This window comes from Chrysemys picta, chromosome 17, assembly GCF_011386835.1.
Source record: "Chrysemys picta bellii isolate R12L10 chromosome 17, ASM1138683v2, whole genome shotgun sequence".
Lineage (NCBI taxonomy): Eukaryota > Metazoa > Chordata > Testudines > Emydidae > Chrysemys > Chrysemys picta.
The window spans coordinates 18,947,439-18,972,344 of record NC_088807.1 but is presented as its reverse complement, the minus strand read 5'-3'; the positions used below and the strand labels follow the sequence as shown (position 1 = coordinate 18,972,344).

General features: G+C 64.2%; 1 protein-coding gene across 7 annotated transcripts; it reads left to right on the top strand.

Annotated features, from left to right (window-relative positions):
• Positions 1-5,752: 5,752 nt before the first annotated feature.
• Positions 5,753-24,732, top strand: EPN1 (epsin 1). Of its 7 annotated transcripts, none has more exons than XM_008175993.4 (11): positions 5,755-6,613; positions 11,061-11,592; positions 12,089-12,338; positions 15,325-15,446; positions 16,794-16,868; positions 19,830-19,919; positions 20,855-21,146; positions 22,061-22,228; positions 22,458-22,538; positions 22,938-23,174; positions 23,375-24,732. In XM_008175993.4, exons 2-11 carry the CDS (start codon positions 11,365-11,367, stop codon positions 23,713-23,715), a joined length of 1,884 nt encoding a protein of 627 aa, XP_008174215.2. In that variant the 5' UTR covers positions 5,755-6,613; positions 11,061-11,364; the 3' UTR covers positions 23,716-24,732. The 7 variants fall into 7 exon arrangements, with proteins under 7 accessions (XP_065426973.1, XP_065426974.1, XP_065426975.1 ...); XM_024112486.3 differs by having other exon boundaries at positions 15,325-15,458; XM_065570901.1 differs by lacking the exon at positions 22,458-22,538 and having other exon boundaries at positions 5,753-6,613; positions 15,325-15,458.
• Positions 24,733-24,906: the final 174 nt, after the last annotated feature.

Here is a 24,906-nt window from a genome sequence, read left to right as displayed (position 1 = left end):
GCAGAAGGTGGCAGCCTACGACCCCGGGCTGGAGGGGCTGCCGGCACAAGTGGCTGAACTGCGCCGGCATGGCGTGGACGACAAGACCACGCAGTATCCCAGCTACCACCCCCCGCCCACCATCCCCAACGAGGCCTTTCCGGCCGGAGAGGAGCAGGAGGTGCTGCGGCTGGCGCAGGGTCTGCTGGATGTGGTGCAGGTGCACGTGGCCAGGCACTGAGGACTGGGGACGGTGCCACAGGGATGGTGCTACTCAGGGCAGTGAGAGCGCCCCCTAGGGGAGGCACCGGGGGCTGCACCAGAGGGACCTGCGCCTACTACTGTTAGCAGCAAGGCAACCCCCAATCAGGGACTGTGCCATGGAGACCTGGCTTTTCTAGCAGTGACAGTGCCTCCGGGGGGAGCAACTGGGGACTGCACCATAGGGACCAGCGCCTACTACTGGTAGTAGCAAGGGCAACCCCCTACCAGAGCCTGTGCCATGGAAACCCGGCTTCTTCAGCAGTGACCGTACCTGTGGCAGGGGTGGGGGCACTGGCTCCAAGCTGCTGTCACTGTGGGTGCAGGGGGATGGGGGAGGGACAGGGGCCTTTGTGGGCAGGGGGTTAGCGTAAGGTTGATGCTGTGATGGCTTGTATGGGGCTGCCCCAAAGGCGGCTTGACCCTCTGCCCCTGGCCCTGCTGTTTGCCTCGTCTCTGCTCCCGCACTGGCTGGCTTTTGTACTAGGAGAAATAAACCCAGTTACTCCAGTAACCCAGCATCCTTGAAGTCATGGTGTCAGCGCTTCGCTCCCGGACAGTCCTCTCTTGGGGGGAGGGTCCTGCCACCTGCTGGAGGGGGTGAGCCTTGCTTTCTGGGGGTGGGTGGGTTCCGGCTGCCCATCCCCCTCCCGCCAAGGTCCCTTCCCTGAGGCTGGCAGTGATAGAGCTGGGCACACTCCCCCAACACACACACACACACACGCTGTCAGGGCTGGGGCCCTGCCCAACTCAGAACAGGCGCTGGGGGGCAGGGGGATTCCATCTTTAGGGTGGGTCACAGATGACCCAGAACTCGTGTGGCCAGGGGGCAGGTAATAAGGCACAGGGCACTGGCTCCCATCTGGCCCCAGGGGGGGTCTGGCTGGTTCAGGGGGGGCAGGGAATGGGGTCTGGGGCCTTTCCCCTCTAGGGGGCACTGGCTCCCATCTGGCCCCAGGGCAGAGACTGGCTGGCTCGGGGATGGGGAATGGGGCCTTCCCCCTCTAGGGGGCACTGGCTCCCATCTGGCCCCCATCTGGCCCCAGGGCAGAGACTGGCTGGCTCAGGGATGGGGAATGGGGCCTTCCCCCTCTAGGGGGCGCTGGCTCCCATCTGGCCCCAGGGCAGAGACAGGCTGGCTCGGGCATGGGGAATGGGGCACACGGAGCCTTTCCCCTCCGTGGCTAGCTGTGGTTTCCAGCTGTTGTGTGGCCCCTGCCTGAAATGGGTTCACTGGGTCTCAGCCCAATTCCTCGTGGGATGGGCCTCGGAGCCGGAGCCCTGCTCTGCCCCCTAGCGGCGGGTCCCCCAGGGTGGGAGGTAGCTGTGGGGACAGAGGCTCATGCTGCCATTGGGTTCTGGGGGCTGCTGCCTGTGAGGTTTGGGGCCCAGCCCCTCTCAGGGTGTCTACCCTGGGGCCCTGCCCTGTCCTGGGGGCCTTGCTGGAATGGACCATGGTCCAGTTCATTGGAGACCTGCACTGAGTTGAGGCCTGCCCCCAGCTCCATAGGATGGGCACTCCTCCACCATGCCCTGCAGTCAGTATGGGCCAGAGAGACCCTACAATAACAGTGATGGTGGCAGCCCCATTACCCCAGAAAGACCCTACAATAAAAAACTAGGACTCAGCCTCCATTTCTCCCAAGAGACCCTACAATAACAAATCAATACACAGTCCCACCACTCATGAGAGACCCTACAACAACAAAGCAGCATATACATCCCCATTGTTCATGAGATACCCTATAATAACAAACCAGTGGATGTAACCCTAGTGTGTGTTTGGGGGGCTTTTGCAGTCATTTCCTGTGTTGCCTGTTTTGCCCCTGTCTTTGGCCTGGTGGGGGGGGGGGGGGGTGTCGCACTGCTGTTGGGGGGCTGGAGGTCATCACACATGAACCCGATGCACGGATGGGTCAAATGGATCATCTCATCGGGTCAAGCGATCATCGCATCGGGTTAAGGGGCATCGGACCGGGCCAAAGAGTCATCTGACAGGGTCAAGAGGCCATCAGGCATGGATGCATTGGTGATGGTTCCTAGAGATGGATGCTGCTTTAGTGAGATGCCTCGCAGGCAGCGGAGGACTTCAGGGACTGCGGGAGCGTGTCGAAGCAGAAGAATAGCCAAGCAATCTTATCCGAGATCGTTCCCGTCCCACAAGCAAAGGGAAACAGAAGGCTGGAGAGTGTGGAAGTGAACCACTGGCGAGGTGAGCAGGGACTGGTTGAACATTGGGCCACTTTCTGTGTGAAGAGGGGGATGTACGGGTTGCATGGTCTCCACCTCAGGAAAAGGGGCACCAATCTCCTTATGAACAAGCTGGCTAGAGTAGCTGGTGTGTGTGTTAACCTGTGGTTCTCAAACTAGGGCCGCTGCTTGTTCAGGGAAAGCCCCTGGTGGGCCAGGCCGGTTTGTTTACCTCCCGCATCCACAGGTTTGGCCAATGGGGGCTGCAGGAAAGGGCGGCCAGCACATCCCTAGGCCTTAGCATAAGGAGCAGGCAGAAAGAGGGAAGAAACTAACACGCCGCACAAAATTGAGATGCTGAGAAGCAAATTAATGAAGGAACCGAAGGGCACGAAGAGAAGAAATTCTTGAATTGCCTGTGTACCAATGCTGGCAGCCTGGGGGAACAAAGAGGAAGAAGTGAAATTGCTCATTTGTGAGCATAAATGCAATCTAGTTGGTATCACTGAAACCTGGCGGGATGATTTGCACGACTGGATTGTTAAAATGAATGGTGATACACCTATTTAGGAAGGAGCAAGAGGGCTTTTTAAGTTCTTGGCTTTGCTTATTAAATGGACGCCACGCTTCAGCTGCTAGGTTCTGTTGAAATGCAGAGAAGGCAGAAGTACGGTCTGTTCTGGTTTGGGAGAAAAAACAGATGATATCGTCTCATCGTATGGTGATGAGAACACTCTTGCCATTCCATCTCTGGAGGATGTTAAACAGAAGCTACTAAAGTTAGACATTTTAAAAGCACCAGGTCCAGATAACTTGCATCCACGAGTTTTAAAAGAACTGGCCGAGGAGCTCTCTAACCCGTTAATGTTTTTCAATAAGTTGTGGCGCACGGGGGAAGTTCCAGAAGACTGAAATAAAGCTAATGTTGGGCCAATATGTAAAAAGTGTAAAAGAGATGACCTGAGTAATTATAGACCTGTCATCCTGATGTCGATCCAGTAGCTGATATAGGTCAATTAATAAAGAATTAAAGGAGAGTAATGTAATTAATGCCAATCAACAAGGGCTTATGGAAAATAGATCCTGTCAAACTAACTTGATATCGTTATTACAAGTTTGGTTCATGAAGGTAGTAGCATTGACGCAATATACTTAGACTTCTTAGAAGGTGTTTGACTTGGTACCGCGTAACATTTTGATGACAGAACTAGAACGATTAGGGTGACCAGATGTCCCGATTTTATAGGGACAGTCCTGATTTTTGGGTCTTTTTCTTATATAGGCTCCTATTACTCCCCCACCCCCGTCCCAATTTTTCACACTTGCTGTCTGGTCACCCTAAGAACGATAGAATATGAACATTGCCCACATTCAATGGATTAAAAACTGGCTAACTGATAGGTCTTAGAACAGGGGTCGGCAAACTTTCAGCAGTGGTGTGCCGAATCTTCATTTATACACTCTAATTTAAGGCTTTGTGTGCCGGTAATACATTTTAACGTTTTTTAGAAGGTCTCTCTATAAGTCTATAATATATAACCAAACTACTGTTACATGTAATGGGTGACCTGCTGGGACTCCAGGCCCGAAAGCAGGATAAGCAAGGGCTGGAAACCAAGATTGGCAGCTGAGGTGAGTGGAGTAGGTGGCTGGTAGGCCTGAGCAGGGCTGGAGGCCTGGACCCTGTCTGCAAGAGAGCCTCCAACCGGAAGCAAGGTGAGTGGAGCTGCGCGGTAGAGACCCCTGCTGGTGAGGGGCCAGCAGCCAGAACCCCAGAGCAGCGACTGGCTTGGCCTGCCGCCACTCTGGGGTTTCTGCCCCCAGCTCCTGCCCGCGGCCAGCCTGGGGTTCCTTAACCCAGGCCGGCAGTGGGTGCTGAGTGGGACCTGCGGGGACCCCGGCTGGCAGGAGCCGGCAGCGGGAACTCCAGAACGGGGTGGGCTGAGCGGCTCAGCCCACGCCGCGTGCCAGGAAAAATCGGTTTGCGTGCCAGCTTTGGCACGTGTGCCGTAGGTTGCCGACCCCTGTCTTAGAATGTAAATGTAGATGCGGAATCGTCATCAAGCAGCTGTGCTTTCAGTGGGATCCTGCAGCGAGCGGTTCTTGGACATAAGCTATTTAATGTTTTTATCAATGACTTGGGAAGAAAATATAAAGTCGGCATTGATCACGTTTGCACATGACACAAAGATTGTGGAGTGGTAAATAACGAGCACACGTCACTGCTACAAAGCGATCTAGAGTGCTTGATAATCTGGGCACAAGCAATTTCATTTTAATACAGCTAAATGTAAATGTATCCGCCCAGGAACACAGAATGTTGACATGCAGATGGGGACTCTATCTTGGGAAGGAGTGGCTCCGAGAAAGATTTGGGGGTCGTGGTGGCCAATCAGCTGAAGATGAGCTCCCAGTGTGACACTGTAGCCGAAAGAGCTAATGCGATGCATCAATGGGGAATCTTGAGTAGGAGCAGAGAGGTTCTTTTTCCTCTGTGTTTGGCGCTGCTGGAATCCTGTGTCCAGTTCTGGTGCCATTCAGGAAGGATGTTGAGGGTTCAGAGAAGAGCCACGAGAATGATTAAAGGATTAGAAAACTTGCCTAAAAGTGACAGACTTAAGGAGCTCAATCTATTTAACTTAACAAAGAGAAGGTCCCGGGGTGACTTGATCCCAGTCTGTAAGTACCTACACGGCGACTAAACGTGGAACAATGGGTTCTTCAATCTAGCAGAGAAAGGTCTCCCACGATCCAACGTCTGGAAAGTAAAGCTCGACCCATTCCGACTGGAAACCAGCCGTATGTTTTTAGAGGTAATTAACCCTTGGCACAAACTGGCACGGGTCACGGTGGAGTCTCCAGCCCTGGGACTGTTGAACATCCGGGCGGGGTGTTTTCCGATCGCTCTGGGATGGTGTTGAGGGGGGTCTCAGGCACCGGTGCCAGGCGGGGTCAGACGAGAAGATCACAAGGGGCCCATCTGGCCGTGCAGCCTGGGCGTCCAGGCCCGGGCGAGGAGCCGGGTACGGGGCCAGGGCGCCCGCCACGACACGGCCAGTCACGGGGATGTGGCAGGGGGTCATGTGGGGGTCAAGGGGTCACGGCGGGTTAAGGGGTCACGGCACTGGGTCAAGGGTCACCAAGCTGCGGGGCCTGGGGGTCACTGGGGCGGGGCAAGGGGCGCACATCCCGCCGCAGCGCTGCCCCCGGGGCGGGCGGGGGACGAGGCGCGGAGCTGCCGCTCGGGCTTCGCGTCTCTATGGGCGCGGCCGGAAGTGACGCCACGGCGAGGGCGGAAGCCCGGCGCTGCGGAGGGAGGAGGAGGGCGGAAGTGGGGCCGGGCGGGCGGCGGCTTCCGCTTCCGGTGCGGAGGGTCCAGCAGCCGCGGCCGCCCCAGCCCAGCGCCGAGCGGGGACGCGGAGCCTCCGGGGCCCATAGAGACGGGCTAGAGCGGCCCCCCCGCGTGCGCGCGCGTCAACCAGCGGGGCCCCCCGGTGGGGCGGGGCCAGAGCTCCAGACCCCCCCCCCCCCCGCCCCAGGGACCCCCCCCACCCAGGGGTCCCCCACAGCTCCCCGCCCCCCACAGCTCCACCCACTGGCCCAGAAATCCCCACCCCCAGGGGCCCCCTTAGGGAGGGGCCCAGCCCCCCACCTCCTCCAGCTCTCAGAGACCCCCCCCCCGCCCAGGGGTTAGGGACCCCCAGGGGAGGGGAACCCCCCAGTCAGAGCGAAACAGCCCCCAGAGCCCCCCCCCAACACAGGGGCAAAGGGGGCATCTTCCTCCTCCCCCCCCCGCATAGGGGCCCCAGACATGCCCCCCCTGGGCCCCTGCTCAGCCCAGCTGTAGGGGGCGGATCAGAGGTGGTAAGGGGTGGGGGTGGGTAGGTGGGCGAGAGACCCCCTCCCTGCCCCTGAGACCCCCACCCAAGGCAGGGCAGCGGGGGGGCTTGACATCTCCAGGGGGACGCTTCTGCCTCCCCCCTGCCCGCCCGGCTGGGGCCTGAATCCAGACAGGAGGTGCCCACGGAAGCTCAGGCCGGCCCAAGGCCCCGGTAACGGGGAGAGGTGCCAGGAGGGGACGCCAGCCTCCCCACCCTACTGCAGACTGGGTGCGGCTTGAAGCGGACCCAGGAGTCCGGGTGACCTGAGAGGCTTCCACCTCACCCCCAACGGGAGACGTGAGGTGAGTTCTCGACTAGGTGAAGCCTGCGGGGTGAGTCTTGTCTCTGGCATTGCTGTCAGCTCTCCTGGGAGCAGGGTCTAGCAGTTAGAGCAGGGGGGCTGGGAGCCAGGACTCCTGGGTTCTCTCCTTGGCTCTGGGAGGGGAGTGAGGTGGAGCCAGGACTCCTGGGTTCTCTACTCGGCTCTGGGAGGGGAGTGGTGTCTAGTATGTAGAGCAGACGGGCCTGGGAGTCCAGACTCCTGGGTTTAACTCCTGGCTTTGTTGCTGTGAATTTAAAGGCAAGTCACTACTCTTCTCTGTCTCAGTTTCCCCACCTGTGAAACAGGACTTGTACCACCCCCCCGCCCTCGCTGCATGTTGGCCGGGTGCTTCGGGATCCTCCCGTGGAAGGCTCTGGGCCTGGGCATTGCCCCTTGCCAGCGATCAGGGATGGGGACAGGGTGCCCCTGTGCTCTGATTGCTTTTTTGCAGGCAGGGGAGAGCGGGAGGAGGGAGCCCGTCATTGTGAGCCAGCTGCCTGTCACCCCTTTGCTGGGCCCATAGCGCGGCGCGCACGGTGCTGTCCAGAGTTCACAGGAGGGCCGGGCTGGGAGAGGAGGTTGGGCTGGTGCCTTTGGCTCAGGGCGGGGGGCAGCCTGCTGAGGGCAGGGAAGAGACCGGTGCTACCTGCCGTTGGGGGATCCGGGCCCCAGTCATTGTGGAGGGGCAGGCTCTCGCGCCCCCACCAGCTTTGCAGGGTGTGGGAGGGCTGCAGTGGGGGAAGGAGGAGGCCGTGGGGGGAAATCCAGAAGAGGCCGGTCTTGTGCCCAGGTTGGGGTGGGAGGGCATCTTGCTGGGACACTGCAGCCCCCTTAGGGGGTGGAGTGGAGTCACTTGCTCAGACCAGCTCCAGGCCTGGGGGCAGCTGGTCTGTGGGGCCCTGGAGAGGGAGTGCTCAGAACTAGGGAGGAATTGGCCTGCAGGGCGTCCTGGGGACACAGTGCTGTGAGGGAGTGGAGCTGGCCCTGGGCAGGGAGATCCCAGAGATGGAGAAATGGGGCTGGCCTGAGGGTGTCCTGGGCAGGGAGATTCCCAAAGATGGAGAAATGGGGCTGGCCTGGGGGTGTCCTGGGCAGGGAGATCCCGGGGATGGAGAAGTGGGGCTAGCCTGGGGGTGTCCTGGGCAGGGTGTGGGGAGGGGGACTGGCCCAGGAGTGCCCTGGACAGGGAGATCGGGAGGGTGGGGGGCTGGCCCGGGGGTGTCCTGGGCATGGAGATCCTGGGGAGAGCGCGGGGAGGGGGGCTGTCCTGGGGGTGCCCTAGGCAGGTGGATCACTGTGGGGGAGGAGTGGGGCTGGCCCTGGGGTACCCTGGACAGGGAAATCCCCAGGCAGCGAGGGAGTGGGGCTGGCCTTGGGGCGCCCTGGGCAGGGAGATTCTGGGGAGGGGGAAGTGGGGCTGGCCCAGGGAGATCCCGCCGGTGGGGGTGCGGGGGAGTGGGGCTGGCCTGGGAATGCCCTGGCCGGGAGATCCTTGGGGGGCGAGAGAGTGGGGCTGGCCCGGGGCACCCTGGGCAGGTGGAGGGCCCACTGGCCAGCGGTGTTGACCAGCACAGGGAGTGGTTCTAATCCCCCAGCCCAGCACTGTGCCTCTGATGGTTCCTTGTCCGTGCTCTGTCCAGATCCTCCCCGTCTGGCTCTCGGGTGACAGCCCAGGGTAGGGGTGTGTGTGTGTGGCCCTGATACGTGCCGCTGGCACTGCAGCGGGGCCAGCTGCCCCGTGGGGTGATATAAGGCCTGGATGATTTATTACATCCTCTCCCCCTCCCCTCCCACCCCCCCGCGAGTGCATCCTGGAAGTGTCTTTGTGCTGGTGCATACCCACCTGCTCCCACCCCATCCAGACAGCGATCTGGCCGCAGCCACCTGGGGGCTGCGGGCAGCTGGCGGGGTACAGAGGGGACTGGGGCAGGGCTGGACATACCTCGGCTCGCGTCTCATCAGCTGCTGCTGTCTCCGTTGCTCCCACCCCTCGCCGGGCGTGGGGCACGAGGTACTTCCCACTGCCTCTTTAGGGGTCGTGGCAGAGCTGGGAGGGGGGTTACTTCTAAACCAGCCACGTCAGGGCCTTAAATCTGAGCAGGCACCTGGTAGCCACAGCGCTCGCCCTGCCAGCTGGTGCTTGGGAGTTCCCTCGGGTGCAGCTTTAGGGCGCCCATCTGGCCCGTGGGCCTCTGGCTAGCGAGGGTCTGATGTGAGCAGCCAGGCTGGCTAGTGGGGAGGTCTTTCCTGCCTCCCCCCAGCCTGTATCAGCCGTCCTTGCACCCACCGCCCTGGTCAATTTCACAGCTGCCCCGAAACTGACCAGAGCCTGTTTGGCTCCTCGGTGCGCACCCTGGATGGGCAACGGGTGGGGTTCCTGCTCCCCAGAGCTGGGTGGGGGTTGGATCTGGCACCAGAGACCCCTGGGGTTGGCCTGGTGGTGCACGGGTCAGGGAAGAGCTGAGACAAGACCTCCCAGCAGTGTGTGGTTATAGGGGTTTTCAGGCTGGGGTGGTCCAGTGGGTAGGAGGCCTAGGGTGATCTCGGCGACTCTGTGTCTGGGCAGCGCCCAGCCTGACGGGGCCCCAATCTTGGCGACTGTGGGTCTGGGCAGTGCCCGGCCCGACGGGGCCCCGATCTCAGTGACTCTGGATCTGGGCAGCACCTGGCAGGACAGGGCCCCGATCTTCATTAGGATCTCAAGTCACTACCAGAATATAAACAACAAGCTCTAGGAATGGGATGCGGGGGTGTTTTCTGAACTGAACCCTGTGGGGCTTAGTAGGGGAGGGCCTGGCTTGTCACTTGGGGCCACCTTAACATGGGGAGCCCCTGTCCTTTGAACTGACCCCCGCCTACCCTGTCCCTTCAACGGCCACAGGGATGCGCTCGCCTGTCTGTTCCGCCGTCAGCGTTTGACTTGCCTTCCCCGACTTGCCGTGCAGTCTGGTGGTTAGAGCAGGGAGACAGGCCGCCTGGATTCCTGGGATCTATCCCTGGCCCCTCTCAATGTAGACAGGTGCATCAGTGGCTGCAGCCCCCAGCCCAGAGAGCTGCCCTGCCTCAGGCAGCAGTGGGGTGGGGGTGCTGCACAGGAACACGGAGAGGGGTCCCCTGGTTCATTGGCCCCTCAGCCCAGTCCCAGGAGCACCGCTGGGTCATTGTGCCGGCTCTGATGGAGGGGGGGGTGTCACCTGAATTCCTCCCCCTGGTGGTCTACAGCCCCACGGGTCTTCTCGTCCCAGCCGGGAGCAGCCAGAGGGGAAGGAAGTGAGGCCTTCTGCATTTCTGAGACGTGAGTCATGGCGCCAGGACGCCCGGAGATTTCCTTCCTCCCCTCCGCTGCGCCACACTCTGCTTGGTGCCGCGGCCACCGTCCCCGGGCGCTCCGCAGGGCATGGAGATGCGGCTGCCTCTGGGCTGGGGCGTGGAGGCTGGTTATCTGGGGACCCCTTGCCTGGCACAAAGATGCAGCTCCTCTGGGGTGGGGCTGGGGCTGGTTATACGGGGACACCTCGCCCGGCGCTGGGACAACGGCCCCTCTGGGGTTGGGGCTGGTTATCTGGACACTTCCTGCCGCAGGCTGTGACACGGCTGGTTACCTGCCGACCCCTTTTGCCAGCAGCTGGGAATGCGCGACAGGATGGATCACTCGATTCCCTGTTCTGTTCATTCCCTCTCATGCACTTGGCATCGGCCACTGGGCTAGATGGGCCTTTGGTGTGACCCAGCCTGGCCGCTCTTATGCCCCAGCACTGACTGGAGGGTGGAGCTCTGCAGCCCGGCACCCCTAGACCCGCCATGTCCCTTCCTTTCTCAGGGCCTTTCAATGGGGGTCCATTGCCCGTCCCCAAAGGGGCTGAATTCTGGCTGCCCTTGGCACCCCTCTACTGGGGACGCTAGAGGTTGGCAGCTGGCTCTTCCTGCTGTCTGGGGGGTCATCTCCCGTCGGGCGGCTGGGCATGTTCTCTCTGGGGTCGGTCCCTCCCCGCCAGCCCTCCCTCCATACGCGCTCCCTGCGAGGAGGGACCGATGTCAGAATTCTGGCTCCCAGCCCCCCTGCTCTAACCACCAGCCACCACACTCCTCCCAGAGCTGAGGAGAGAACCCAGGAGTCCTGGCTCCCAGCTCCTCTGCTCTAACTAGACCCCACTCCCCTCCCAGAGCTGGGGAGAGAACCCAGGAGTCCTGGCTCCCAGCCCCCCTGCTCTTAACTATACCCCACTCCCCTCCCAGAGCCAGGGAGAGAACCCAGGAGTCCTGGCTCCCAGCCCCCCTGCTCTGACCACTAGACCCCACTCCCCTTCCAGAGTCAGGAAGAGAACCCAGGAGTCCTGGCTCCCAGCCCCTCTTGCTGCATCTCATGCCAGCCTCAGGCCCTGCTCTGGGTGTTTTGAATCACTGATCTCGCTCTCTCTGTCTTGCAGATGCGGCTCAGGCCCGGCTCACCCGTGCCGTCCCGGGCACAGATAGCAGCCTGACCACCTCCCTGTCGCCCGCTGGTGCCAGCTCCACCCCATTGCACAGACACAGGGGGTTTCCTGCCCCCCCCCCCCAGGACTGGGATCCGGGGCCCCCCATTGCACAGACACGGGCTTTTCTGCCCAGACTGGGATCGGGGTCCCCCCTCATTGCACAGACACAGGGAGCTTTCACGCCCCCCCCCACCCCCCCAGGACTGGGATCAGAAGCCGCCCCGCTGCCGGGCCGCTCCCCCGTCCCACCCCCGCCATGTCAACCTCATCGCTGCGGCGCCAGATGAAAAACATCGTCCACAACTACTCGGAGGCGGAGATCAAGGTGCGGGAGGCCACGTCCAACGACCCCTGGGGCCCGTCCAGCTCGCTCATGTCGGAGATTGCCGACCTCACCTACAACGTGGTGGCCTTCTCCGAGATTATGAGTATGATCTGGAAACGGCTCAACGACCACGGCAAGAACTGGCGCCACGTCTACAAGGTGCTGCCCCCAGGGCCCTGGCTCCCACCCCCTGCGCTAACCACTGGCCCCCCACCCCCCAGAGCCGGGGAGCAAACACAGGAGTCCTGGCTCCCAGCCCCCTGCTCTAACCACTGGCCCCACCTCTAATCCCCAGAGCTGGGGATAGAACCCAGCCCCCCTGCTCTAACCACTGATCCCCCACCCTGAGAGCTGGGGAATGAACCCAGGAGTCCTGGCTTCCAGCCCCCTGCTCTAACCACTAGCCCCCACTCCTCTCCTGTGTGCCCTTTGCCTGGGAAGGGGTGGAGTATGAGGAGCGGCTCTGTGACTTGGTAGGCAGGTGGGCTGTGGGTGTGGGGTGTTTGGGTGGATGTGTGGGAGCTGTGTGGTGTATTTGGGGACTGCGGTTGTAGGGGAGGGCTGGATGGAGGCGGACAGAGGGGCCGTGGGTGGCAGGGCGGGGGGGGGAGGGCGGTGAGTGGGCTGCGTGGCTGAGGCTGGCCTGCCCCCCCAGGCCATGACGCTGATGGAGTACCTCATCAAGACGGGCTCGGAGCGTGTGGCCCAGCAGTGCAAGGAGAACATCTACGCCATCCAGACGCTGAAGGATTTCCAGTACGTCGACCGCGATGGCAAGGACCAGGGTGTCAACGTGCGGGAGAAGGCCAAGCAGCTGGTGGCCCTGCTCCGGGACGACGAGCGGCTCAAGGAGGAGCGGGCCCATGCCCTCAAGACCAAGGAGAAGCTGGCGCAGACCTCCACGGGTGAGCCGGGGCTGGTGGGCGGTCCCTGCTCTGTCCCCCATCTTGGTGCCTTTTCCCCCAGGACCTCGCTCAGATCCTGGCTTGGCTGGAGCTGGGGTCCTCCCTCGCTTCCTGTCCTAAACCGGGCCTTGCTTGCCCCGGGGCCCCACCCGCCCTTCAGCTCTGAGGTTTGGGCACTTGGGGGGCAGTTCAGAGGGAGGGTGGTGGCTGTGAGGTAGGGGGGAGGTGGCTCTGAGGATTGGGGTGGCTGGTGACTTCTGTGGGGCTGGGGGGGGCTCTGAGGTTATGGGGGGGCTTGTGACTGTTGGGGGGCTGGCGACAGCTGTGGGGTTCAGGAGGCAGCTTGGGGGCTGGTGATGGTTGGGGGGCTCTGGGGAGCGGGTGAAAGCTGTGGGGCTCGGGGGGCGGCTCTGAGGTTCGGGGGGCAGGTCATGGCTGTGGGGCTCGGGAGGGTGGCTCAGGTTCAGGAGGGCTGGGTGACGGCTGTGGGGCTCACGGGGGTGGCCTGGGGGGGGGGCAGGTGACAGCTGTGGGGCTTGGGGGGGATCTGAGGCTCTGGGTGGTGGCTGTGGGGCACAGGTGCGGTTCCGGTGGGGGGATGGACGGACTGTGTGTAGGGCCCCCTCTGCCCTCCACTGGCCCAGGCAGCTCCGGGTTCCCTGCCCAGCGGCTGAACCCCCCAGCGCTGCCCCGGTCACTGCCCACAGGGTTCGCCCTGGGGCGCCGGAGCCTGCGAGTGAGGGGCGGGGGGCGGGGGCTGATCTTGCCCCAACTGGAGGAGATGGTGCTGTGCCCCACCCTGAGGGGGGTGGGACATGTAGGGTGCAGACAGGCAGGGCCTGGAGCCAATCAGAGGCTGTGCCATCCACTGCCCATCTGCTGAACTTTCACCCCTGCTGGCTCCGCCCCCTGCTTCCCACATGGCACCCCTCCCAGCCAGCACAGCAGCTGAGTGAGCCCCTCCCCCCAGCCCTGCTGGTGCCCCTCACTCCCCACCTGCAGCCCCTGCTCGCCCAGCCCGCAGTGGGTAGCAGCCAAGGGGTGAACACACGTGTCCCTTCCCCCAGGCCCTGCCCCACGGGCTCTTATCGGGGCTGAGCTGCCAGCGACCTTCGTGCCCCTCTGCCAGCCAGCGCTGATAAGGGCGGGGAGGGGAACGGCCAGCCCTTAAAGAGACAGTAACACCATTCTGCCCCCCTTGATGGCTCCTGGTGCTCCTTCCCCCGTCCAGCCCTACAGCCAGGGCCCCCCGTCACGTCCCCCTCGGTCCGCTCCTCTGCGTTCGTCATCCCTCTGTGGGGTATGTGGCTCTGCCCCCCCAGCAGAGCTGCCCCCTCTGTTTCTCAGTCCTCCCTCTCCCCCCCCCCGATCAGTTCACTGGCCTGGGGGGCAGTCGGCTCATTGGGGCAGATCTCGGGGCAGACCCGGGCACCTCCCACCGGGGGCGCAGGCTTCATGCGAGGGAGAGCGTCCGTTCAGCAGGGCGGCTAACCAGGGCTGACAGCTGGTGCCAGGGTGTCTGCGGGGGAGTGGAGCCTGCCTGTCCCTTGGCACTGCCGTGACTCCCCTCCCCAGCACCGGTTGGGGGCGGGGCTCAGGCGGTGGCACCGGGGTCTCGAGCCAGCCCTGGTAGGGGGACGGGCGGGGGATGAGGGCCAGGCCGAGGTGTGAGCTGGGTTTGTGGGTGAGAGAGCAGGTGCTACAACCCCCCCCCATGCAACCCGTGGCCCCCCCCATATGCGCACACACACCCCGCACCACCCCACGCACCCCCCTATACACACACCCCTGCACCCACCTCCCTCCCACATGGTCCATGGCGCTAATAACAATAACATATATTTGGAGTCAAGCCCCTCGCTCCCGACCCGCAGCCCCTGGAATAACTGTGTGTGGGGGGGGGGGGAAGGGGAGGGGGGGCTGTTGATTGGAATGGGTGGGGGACAGCAGGTGGGGGGTCTGCGTGTGGGGGGACGGGAGCGAGGGGGTTCTGGGGGGATGGGAGGGCGGGGGTTCTGGGGGGATGGGAGTGAGGAATGGGAGCGAGGGGGTTCTGGGGGGGGATGGGAGCGAGGGGGTTCTGGGGGGATGGGAGGGCGGGGGTTCTGGGGGGATGGGAGTGAGGAATGGGAGCGAGGGGGTTCTGGGGGGGGGATGGGAGCGAGGGGGTTCTGGGGGGGATGGGAGGGCGGGGGTTCTGGGGGGATAGGAGTGAGGAATGGGAGTGAGGGGGTTCTGGGGGGGATGGGAGTAGGGGGCGGGGATTCGGTGGGGGATGGGAGTGGGGCGGGAGTCTGTGGGGGGATGAGGGGGATTGTACCCCTGACCCAGCGTCCCCTCCCTCCCACTGGACCGTTGCTGGTCCGGGGGTTGTTTGGCTGCCCTGGGGAGCCTGTGGCCAGGAGCCAGCACAGACGCCAGCTGGTCCCCCGGCTGTTTGTTTACCAGCCAGGCCAGGCCAGCTGCTTCCTGGGCCCCACGGCCCAGCCCCGGCCCCACGGCCCAGCCCCGGCCCCACGGCCCAGCCCCAGCCCCAGGGTGTCCCTGCTTCGCTCGGAGAATAAAAATAAAGCCCCAGGGCTGGTTTTCCTGGTGCTCCTTCCCACACCCTCGGGCCTCCTCTTCTCTCCCTGGGCTGGGTCCCCGTATACCCAGCCCCTGCGCCCCACCCCAGAGGAGCCGTGTCCCAGTGCCAGGTGAGGGGTCCCCGTATACCCAGGCCCCGGGCCCCACCCCAGAGGAGCCGTGTCCCAGCACCAGGCGAGGGGTCCCCGGGTACCCAGCCCCCGGGCCCCACCCCAGAGGAGCCGTGTCCCAGTGCCAGGTGAGGGGTCCCCGTATACCCAGGCCCCGTGCCCCACCCCAGAGGGGCCGCGTCCCAGCACCAGGCAAGGGGTCCCCGGGTACCCAGCCCCCGGGCCCCACCCCAGAGGGGCCGCATTGCTCTGAGCCCTTGGCTAACAGTTTAACCCTTTCTCCCCCACAGCCTCCTCGGCCTCAGCCGCTAGTGCCCCGGCAGAGGCGGAGCAGGCCTGGCCGCAGAGCAGCGGCGAGGAGGAGCTGCAGCTGCAGCTGGCGCTGGCCATGAGCAAGGAAGAAGCGGAGCAGGTAAGGAGCAAGGTAAATCTGGAGCGGCGGCTGCGGGGCACGGGGGGGAGGGGGGTTGGCGCGGCTGGGGCTGAGACGCCGATCGAGATGGGGCCCCCGTGGCGGCTCCACGGGGCGTTGGTCGGGCCGGGACCGGCTGCGATTGTCCCCCCCCCCCCCCGAGGGCGTCTGCTCCCAGGGTGGCGTCCAGCCCTTGGCCTCCCTGCTGCCATCCTGGGGGGGAGGCCCGTTAGCCCCTGATCGTGGCCAGGCTGCCTCTGACACTGGGTGCAAGGCTGGGACCAGCCCAGCTCGTCTCCCTGATGGCAGGGGTTGGTTCGGTGCTGCCAGAGCGGGACCGGCATCTCCTATTGGGGAGAGGCCCTGTGCCCCATTTCTCGTCCACCTGAGCCAGCCACTCCCTGCCCTGGGACCAGATCATGGCTGGCACCCACTAGAGGGGAAAGACCCCATGCCCCGTTCCCTGCCCCCCAAAGCCAGCCAGTCCCCCACAGAGGAGCAAGCCTGTATTTGCTCAGCGTATCGGTGGGGCTGAATTCTGGCCCTTCCCCTGCACAGGTGTTGGGGCAGGGGAGGGCAGGTACAGTGGGGTGGGGGCCAGGGAAAGCCGGCTGGGTGGGGAGGGTTGTTCATAGCATCTCAGCTGGGGCGTGTCTCTTTGTGGCCTGGGTTATCTGAGATCCTGGGCTGCTTTAGGTACACAGGTCTTGGGAGACATCTGCACACAATGGGGGTACGGTCCCCAGGCCCTCCAATAAACTTCCACAGTGCTGCGGAGCAAAGGACCAGAGCCTGTTCAAAGCTACGTTCACTCCCACCCAGCAGGGGCTGTAGATGGGGAGGGTCGGCCCCCTGATCCTCTCTGCATCAGACAGGGTCCTGTACAGCCCCCCCTCATTCACCCCAGCTCAGCCTCCTCCCCATCCCCTTACAAGCCGATTCGCTCCCCTGGACCAGGCCGCGACTTGTCTGCTTAGAGGGGCTCTCCCAAAATAGAGCCATCCATCCCCTTCCTGCACCTCCACTGCCGTGTCTGCCTGCGCCCCCATCCTCTGCCCCCCACCCACTGCCCTGCCTGCCTGGGCCCGGCACCATGGGCCCCCCCCCCACGCCCCTTCCCCGTCTGCTGCCCTTTCTTTCTCACCTCCCCTGCATTTCCCCCTTTGTTTGTGCATCTAGCTCCCAGGGGGACATTGGGGGGGGGGTCACGGGCCCACCTGGTCCTGTCTGCTTTCCTATCCATGGACCAAGCCTCGCCTCGCCCCTCTCCTGTCCTTCCCCCCCCCCCCCCGGTGTGGGTGTGTGCCCTGCTGCGCCTTCATTCTCTGCTCTCTCCGCCCCCGCCAGCCCCCCGTCGCCGTCGCTGAAGAGGACCTGCAGCTCCAGCTTGCTCTTAGCTTGAGCAAAGAGGAGCACGACAAGGTTAGAGCCGACCCCGGAGGATCTAACACCCTCCCCCTGAGGGGAGCGGGGGCCGGCCTTCCCCCTCCCCCACTGCACTAACCCCCACCCCCGACTAGATCAGCGCTAACTCCACTCACTGCTCGCCATCGCCTCGAAGGGCTTTTCTCTCCTCCAGGGAAAGGATGCTTTTAAAAGGGGGTGAACTTTCCAGTCAGTTTCGCTTCTGGTCAATTTCAGTCACTCTGAGTGCCAGGGTTGGTTTTGCTCCTGATCAGTTTCAGTCCCGCTGGGTACCCAGGTCAGTTTCGCTCCTGGTCAGTTTCAGTCCCTCTGCATGGGAGGGTCAGTTTCGCTCCTGGTGAGTTTCAGTCCCACTGGGAGCCAGGGTCAGTTTCACTCCTGGCCAGTTTCAGTCCCACTGAGGGCCAGGGTTGGTTTCACTCGTGTTCTGTAGCACCTCCTGGGTGCTGTTGGGTGGTCTCCTGGTTGCGTGCCCCCCTCGCATGCACTTGGAAGTGCTTAGCAGGTGAACTCCCCAGCTTTCCCCTGTTAGGGGCATGAACCCTGGTGGCTGGGCCCAATCCCATCTTGGATCATCCCCTTTCCCCTCCCTAAATCCACACGCTCTCCACCAGTTCCCCCATCACTTCCTGTCCCAAATGGCCGTTAAGCACCTGCCTCACCCCAACCTGCAGCTTTTAGTGGTGGATGGAGCAATTTGAGCGTCAAGCTTTGGTTCTGTCCAGCGCTCTGGAAGGGGAATGGGGTCTAGTGGTCAGAGCGGAGGGGCTGGGAGCCAGGACTCCTGGATTCTCTTCCTGGCTCTGGAAGGGGAGTGGGGTCTAGTGGTCAGAGCAGGGGGGCTGGGAGCCAGGACTCCTGGGTTCTCTCCCTGCCTCTGGGTGGAGAGTGGAGTCTAGTGGTCAGAGCAGGGGGGCTGGGAGCCAGGACTCCTGGGTTCTCTCCCCGGCTCTGGAAGGGGAGTGGGATCTAGTGGTCAGAGCAGGGGGGGTCAGAGCCAGGACTCCTGGGTTCTCCCCCTGGGTGCTGGCTGGCCTACCAGGCAGTGTTGCCAAATGGACCTACCCAGCCCCTTCTCCCAAACTCGACCCCCACTCTCCCTTCTAGTTTGAAATGTCCCTGATGCCTGGCCTCTTCGGGGGGCCGCTCGGGCTCCCCCAGGGCCCCTCGTCGCTTCTCTGCACCTTGTTTAATTCCGGGGCACGATGCCAGGACCCCCCCGGTCGCACCCAGATCCCGTCCCCCCCCCGAACGGAGGCAGCGGAAGGTTCTGAAAGGTTCTGGCCGGGTCTCTCTGGGTCGTTTGGGTCTCTCCGCGGCCGCTGTGCTCTAACCCCCCTCCCCCCATTAATCCTCACTCTGATTCACACCCAGCGCTAATCTGTCTGTCCTTCCTCCACCACCCAGCTTTCGCTCTGGTTAATTGCCACCTCGGGGTCCCTGATTCGGGGCGGGGGCCAGTGCTGATATGGGGATCTCGTCAGGGCTCCGTGTTTCATTTGGTGTGTCTGGAGTTGGGAGGGGCGGGGGCTGCCGCTGGCATGGCAGGGAGGGCGTTTGTACCTGGTTTCTGGGGGGTGGGGCAGAGCTGAAAAATTGAGGGGAGCTGGGGGGGGGCATGCCTGGGGGGATCGGGACTGCACCAGGTCGGGGGGGAGGGGCTGCTGCAGGCTCAGGAGTCGAGACCTCAGTGGGGGGCTGTTTTTATACAGTCTCTGTAGGGCATGGATGAGGGATGGGGGCCGTGTCTCCGACTGCAGCTGAGGGGAGAGAATCGAGGACCCGCCCCCCCCAGTGGATCCAGGTTAAACCCCATCCCCTGCCTAGCCCCCTCTAGTCCCCAGGGAGCAGCGCTATGTGGGGCAGGCCGCAGAGCCCATAGCGAGTGGAGTAGGGGCATGGGCCGGCTGCACAGGGTGCAGATCAGGGGCGTGGCCAGGGCGCTGTGCTGTTCCCTGCCCCCCAGGGCCCATAGGGGGCGGCTCGGGCTTTGCTGCTGTAGCCGTACCGGCAAAGCCCTGTGGTTGTGGCCACCGGTCCCCTGGCCGTGCCGGGAACCACCCCCGGTGGAGTTTCTACCCACAGAGTCCTTTGGCCAGCAGAGAAAACCCGGTCCCCTGGTCCGAGAACTGCCTTGCTGGGGGCACTCCCTGGAGATTGGGGAGTTGCTGAGCCGGCAAATCTCCTCCAAAAGTGGCGTTGCCCCGGCCGGTGTCTGCGCCGGGCGGTTTGGCCGGTTGCGTTTGTGCCGGGCGCTAGAGCACGGGCTGCCTTTGCCAGCTCCCCCCGCCCCGGCACACACCGGGTGCCCCGCGCGTAAACGTCCCTGTGCCTGCCCTCTGGCACATTTCCACAACGTGTGGTGGGATCCTGGTGCCCTCAGGGAATTGTGGGAGCTGGGGGTCACATTCCCCCACTTCCCTTCGCCCTGTCCTGCTGCCGGCTCTTCTCGGGCAGGGATACGGCTTATACCGGACCAGCCGCGTAACGCTGCCCACCGCGAGCGAAACCCGCTGCGCCAGTAACAGCCATGCAGAGCCAGGACGCCTGGGTTCTGTCCTCAGCTCTGGGAGAGGAGCGGGGTCTGAGGGGGCTGGGAGCCAGGACTCCTGGGTTCTCTCCCTGGCTCTGGGCGGGGAGTGGGATATGGTGGGGAGAGGGTGGAGCTGGGAGCCAGGACTCCTGGGTTCAGTCCCTGGCTCTGGACGGGACTTGATCTGTTAACGCTGTAGATGCCAGTCAGTAGCGATGCCACAGCCCGCTCTGCGTTGCCAGGGAATTATGGGATAGAGTCGGGCTGGGGGCAGGCAGCGACCTCCCTGGCTATAAGGAGCCCCGGCCGGGAACGCTGCCAGGCCAGCCGTAGGTGAGTACTCCAGCTCCCCTCCCCCGCCCCCCGATTGGGGCTGGGCCGCCCCTCCCTGCTGACACCCCCCCATTTCCCTTGCCTCCCCCCAGGAGGAGCGGATCCGGCGCGGGGACGACCTGCGCCTACAGATGGCCATCGAGGAGAGCAAGAAGGAGGCGGTGCCGGCCAAGGGCGAGGAGGTAACCCCTCCCTCTGGGGCTAACTAGGGGGAGGGGCTGACATGGGAGTGGAGCCCGGGGCAGGGAGCAGGGTCTACCTGGCTGGGGCGGGGCCCAGCTTGGGTTCGGGGGTCTGAGTTGGGGGTGGAGACGGGGTGGGGTTTAGCAGGGGGCTCTGACTTGAGGGTGAGGTCTGATTGGGGGCGGAGCCTCTTGCAGGGGCTGGGGGCTAGCAGGGGGCCCAGATTCAGGGACAGAGCCTGGGCTGATGTCGAGCTCAGGGGTGGGCAAACTACGGTCCGGGGGCGCATCCGGCCCTCGAGCTCTCGCCGGGGAGCAGGGTCGGGGGCTCTGCACGTCACCCCTCCAGCTCCTATGCGTAGGGGCAGCCAAGGGGCTCCATATGGTGCCCCCGCCCCAAGCGCCGCCCCTGCAGCTCCCATTGGCTGGGAACCACTGCCAATGGGAGCTGCAGGGGCGGTGCCTGCAGACCGGGCAGGGCGCAGAGTCGCTTGGCCGCGCCTCTGCATAGGAGACGGAGGGGGGGACGTGCCGCTGCTTCCGGGGGTTGGTTCAGGTAAGCGCCGGCCAAAGCCTGCACCCCTGAGCCCCTCCCGTGCCCCTGCCCCAGTCCTGATCCCCTTCCTGCTCTTCGAACCCTTCAGTCCCAGCCTGGAGCACCCTCCTGCACCCCCACCCAAGAGCCTGCACCCCATCCCGCACCCCAACTCCCAATTTCATGAGCATTCAAGGCCTGCCATACAATTTCCATACCCAGATGTGGCCCTCGGGCCAAAAAGTTTGCCCACCCCTGATCTAGGTATTTGGGATCTGACTTGGGGGCGGGATCTGTGGCAGGGGGCGGGGTCTAGGCCTAGATTTGGGGGCGGAGCCTAGGTGTCGGGGTGTATCTGGGGTGACCAGCTGCCCTGTCTCACCACGTTTCTCCCCCGCAGTCGTCGCTGATGGACCTGGCCGATGTCTTCACCTCGCCGGCCCCCCCTGCTGCTGGGGACCCATGGGGTCCCCCCGCCCCCACCGACCCATGGGGTGCCTCTGTGCCCGCTCCCGCGGGGCCGCCTGCCCCTGACCCCTGGGGAGGGACTCCTGGGGGCGTGGCTTCCACTGGTGACCCATGGGGGGCATCCGCCTCTGTCACGGCCCCGGGAGACCCCTGGGGGGGGCCCCCGGCCGTCGCCAGCTCCGACCCCTGGAACCCTGAGGGGACGGGCCCTTCCCCACTCCCTGGTACGTCTCTGCATCGTGCGCATCACTCCAGTTCCTGGGCGCCGGCCCCTCTGGCCCCCTCCTGCCTTTGTCACTAAAAAATGCTGGGTCCCAGTGCGTGGGGGTGGGGGGAGTTCGGTGGCCCCATCCCTGTGCAAGGGGGGGCAAATCTGTGTCCCCCACTGAACACAATGGAGCGTGAGGGGAGCTATCAAAGCTCTTGCCACAGCAGGGTGGTATCCGCGTCCCTGATGGGGAAACTGAGGCACAGAGGGAGGCCATGGCAGGGCCAGAAACAGAACCCAGGTCGGCTGAATCCTGGCTCTCCCCATAGGGCCGCAGTGCTGGGGAAGCAGCCCCCTGGCTAGGATCAGCCCCAAGGGCCCCACAGCGAGGAGATGGTGACCCCCAGGCCAAGTCCCCTCCAGATCCCGGAGGCGGGTGGGCTGGAAGCAGGAGGTTGTGTGTTGCGGGGGGATTCTGAGCTGTGCCCGTGACGCTCCTCGGCCCGTCCCTGGGGATAGTCCGTGCCAGTCCTGGAGCAGAGGTGGTCAAACAACCCTGCCTGCTGGGGAGAGTGCCCCCCGCCGAGCCCCCCGGCGCTCCCTGCTGAGCTCCCTGCAGCACTGTGCCCCATAGCTCCATCACAGGGCATCGGGGCCAGCACTGTGGGCTGGGGAGAGTGCCCACACCCCCGCTCCCCACAGCACAGAACCCCCTGCTGAGCCCCCCGCCCCACTCCTCGCAGTCAGGCACTCCCTGCCGAGCCCCCTGCAGCCTAGCGCCACCTCGGGGCATTGGGGCCAGCACTGCCTGCCAGGGGAGAGCCCCCTGCTGACACCCTGCCCCACGGCCTGCAGTGCATTGTGGGTGTATGGGGGGGGAGGGTACTGGAGCCACTGGCCCCGGCTGCTAACTGCTCTTCTCTCCTCCAGCTGGGGGCGTTGCAGTGAGCGGAGCGGCCCCCGCCGGTGACCCGTGGTCGTCAGGCCCAGCCGCAGCCCCCCAGGGGAAACCCGCGGCCGACCCCTGGGCCCCCGCGCAGACCTTCCCCGACCGCTGGGGAGGGTCACCTTCGAGAGCCAGCACCAACGGCACCACAGGTAGACGCCTGGGTTCTCTCCTTGCCTCTGGGTTGGGACTGGGGGCTACTGGTCAGAGCAGGGGGGCGCTGGGACTCAGGACACCTGGGTTCTCTCTCCTGCTCTGGGAGGGGAGTGGGGTCCAGTGAATAGAGCGGTGGGGGGCTGGGAGCCAGGACGCCTGGGTTCTCTCCCATGTGTGGACTCCCCCTCGCTCCCCGTAACTCACCTCTTCCCCCCCCCCCTCCAGCCGGTGGCGCCTTTGAGCCGGACGAGTTCTTGGATTTCGACAGCCTACGCCCGGCGCTGCCCAAGTCAGGGAGTAGCACAGGTGGGCTTGGGGGGCCCCCGACTGCCTCCCCCTCCCCCCATTGCCTTCCCTCCCCCGTTTGTACTTCACTGCCCTGAGGGTGTGCCGGGCTGCTGGGAAATTGGGGGCGGGGGGCACTGAATACATTCTCCCTGATGGGAGCCTGTGCCCCATTCCCTGCCCCCCTGAGCCAGCCAGTCCCTGCCCTGGGGCCGGATGGGAGCTGGTGCTTGGGGGATGGGGGGGTGGGTTTAACCCCTTGTCCGGAGGTTGGGTTATGGGGTTATCAGTGGGTCACTGCCTGACCAGGAAGGTGTCTGCAGTGGGTCCCGCTGGGACCAGTCAGTATTTTCCCCAGCGATTGGGCTTGCGGCGATTGGGCTGGGCGGGTGTCTGAGCCCCTCCGTCCTTGCCCCCCAGGGGAGCTGGACCTGCTGGCCGGGGAGGTGCCGGTGTCGCGCTCGGCCGGCGCCCGGAGCCCCAGCACCTTCGACATGGCGGCTGTCGGGGGCTCGCTGGCCGAGGCCTCCAAACCCACCCGCAAGACCCCCGAGTCCTTCCTGGGCCCCAACGCCGCCCTGGTGGACCTGGACTCGCTGCTCAGCAAACCCCACGCGCCCCCCACCATCAAGACCTCCAACCCCTTCCTGGCCACAGGTGAGCGCCCGGCCGGACGCCTGGGTTCTTCTGCTCTGGGACGGGGGTGGGGTCTAGTGTTGGCCGGGGGGCGCTGGGAGCCAGGACACCTGGTTTCTCTCCCGGCTCTGGGAGGGGGGTGGGGTCTAGCAGTTGGGGGGGACTCCTGGGTTCTCTCCTGGTGTGTGGCTGGTCTCTCACCCTTCTCCCCTCCGTTCCAGGGACGGCGCCCGCGCCCGTGGTGTCGGCACCGGGAGCAGCCGCCGGTGCCTCGGCCACCAACCCATTCCAGCCGGCCCAGCCTGCCTCGCTGACCCTCAACCAGCTCCGCGTCAGCCCCGTCATGGGGCTGTGCCCCCCCGCTGCCCCCTTCGCCCCCCCCATGGTCTCAGTCACCCCCCTGGGGCCAGTCGTGCCCCTGGCCTCTGTCTCCCCCATGGTTGGGGTCCCGCCCCCTGGCCTGTCCCCCATGGCCATGCCCCCCATGATGCCCCCCCAGCCTGTCGTACCCACCAGCGCCTCTGTCCAGTCCATGGGCAACACAAACCCCTTCCTGCTATAAGGGGGCTGGCCCGGGGGTGGGGGGCATGAGGGGAGCCCCCAAAGGGGCTGCTGGGGGGAGGGGGAAGGGAGCCCTGGGGCAGCCCATGCCATGGGGGGGGCAGGTGGGAGGGGCTGCTGGGTGTGGCATCAGATTCTCCCCTTCATGGGCAGTACCCCCCCGTTACCTGAGAATTCATAAGTGGGGGCAGTGTTAAACCCCTCTCCCTGCATAGCTCCACCCCCATTGAGGCCATGCCTCACCCTAAGCTCCCCTCCAAGTCCTGCCCCATCTCTCGGAAGTGGGGGGTGCTCCTGCACCTTTAAGTTATAGCTGCCCCCCCCCCCCCCCCGGGACATGCGGGGGCCCTGCTGCTGGGGGGAGGCAGTGATGGCTGCCATGACACCTCCCCCACGCCAGCATCTCCTTTGGAGCCACCTGGGCGGGGCCACTGGACACCCCCCCCCTGAGGGATTTGCAGTCGGGGGGGGGCTGCCTTAATCACCCCCCCACCCCCCAAAAAAGCTCACGGAGCAGGGCCAGCCAGGCCGGCAGTAGGATAAACCTAGGACTGGACCCCGCCGGGGCTCTGCTGCCGGCCTGTGGACTGAAGTGTGTGGGGGGGGCAGTTCTGAGCCGCACATGCCCCCCTGTCCCTGCCCAGGATGTGCCGCATCGACAGCACCCCCTGCTGGCCGTGTGGTCGTAATCCCTGATTTCCCCCCCCCCCCCCCCCCCGCAGCATGATCCCTGCCCTCCGGGGGGGCAGGGGGCTCGCGTGAGTGGCTGTGATGTCGTGAACCTGGCTCCCCACCCCACAGACTCAACCCCCCACTGGAGGGGAGGGTCCCATAATGCCCCCCCGATTTCCCCCCAATCACAACCTGTGTATGAATTCTCCTAGTTGTGCCCCCCACCCCCTTCACCAATCAACTGCAGTGGGGTGGGGGCTGATCCTTAAGCCTGACCCTCTGCTGGGGGGAGGGGTCCCCCATCTGATTTCTGCCCCCCCGTTTGTGTCCCCCCCCCCCCCCCCCCCCCCGTGTATGCAGAATGTGCTAAAATGAATTAATAATAAAGTGAGATTCTTCTAAGGCACCAATGGGGCGTCTGTGGGCGGCTGCTCGGGGGGGGGGGGGGCATGAGATATGAGTATGTGGGGGAGGGAGAGGCTGGGGGGGTCAGCTGGGGGAGGGTCTTAATTAATCTTAT

What these genes read in the sequence shown, in the direction of transcription:
- EPN1 (XM_024112486.3), top strand. Translation starts at nt 11,365, where the DNA reads ATGTCAACCTCATCGCTGCGGCGCCAGATGAAAAACATCGTCCACAAC. An exon ending in TGCCGGCCAAGGGCGAGGAG is followed by an intron (nt 19,920 to 20,854) that starts GTAACCCCTCCC and finishes TCTCCCCCGCAG; the next exon opens with TCGTCGCTGATGGACCTGGC. An exon ending in CAGCACCAACGGCACCACAG is followed by an intron (nt 22,229 to 22,457) that starts GTAGACGCCTGG and finishes CCCCCCCTCCAG; the next exon opens with CCGGTGGCGCCTTTGAGCCG.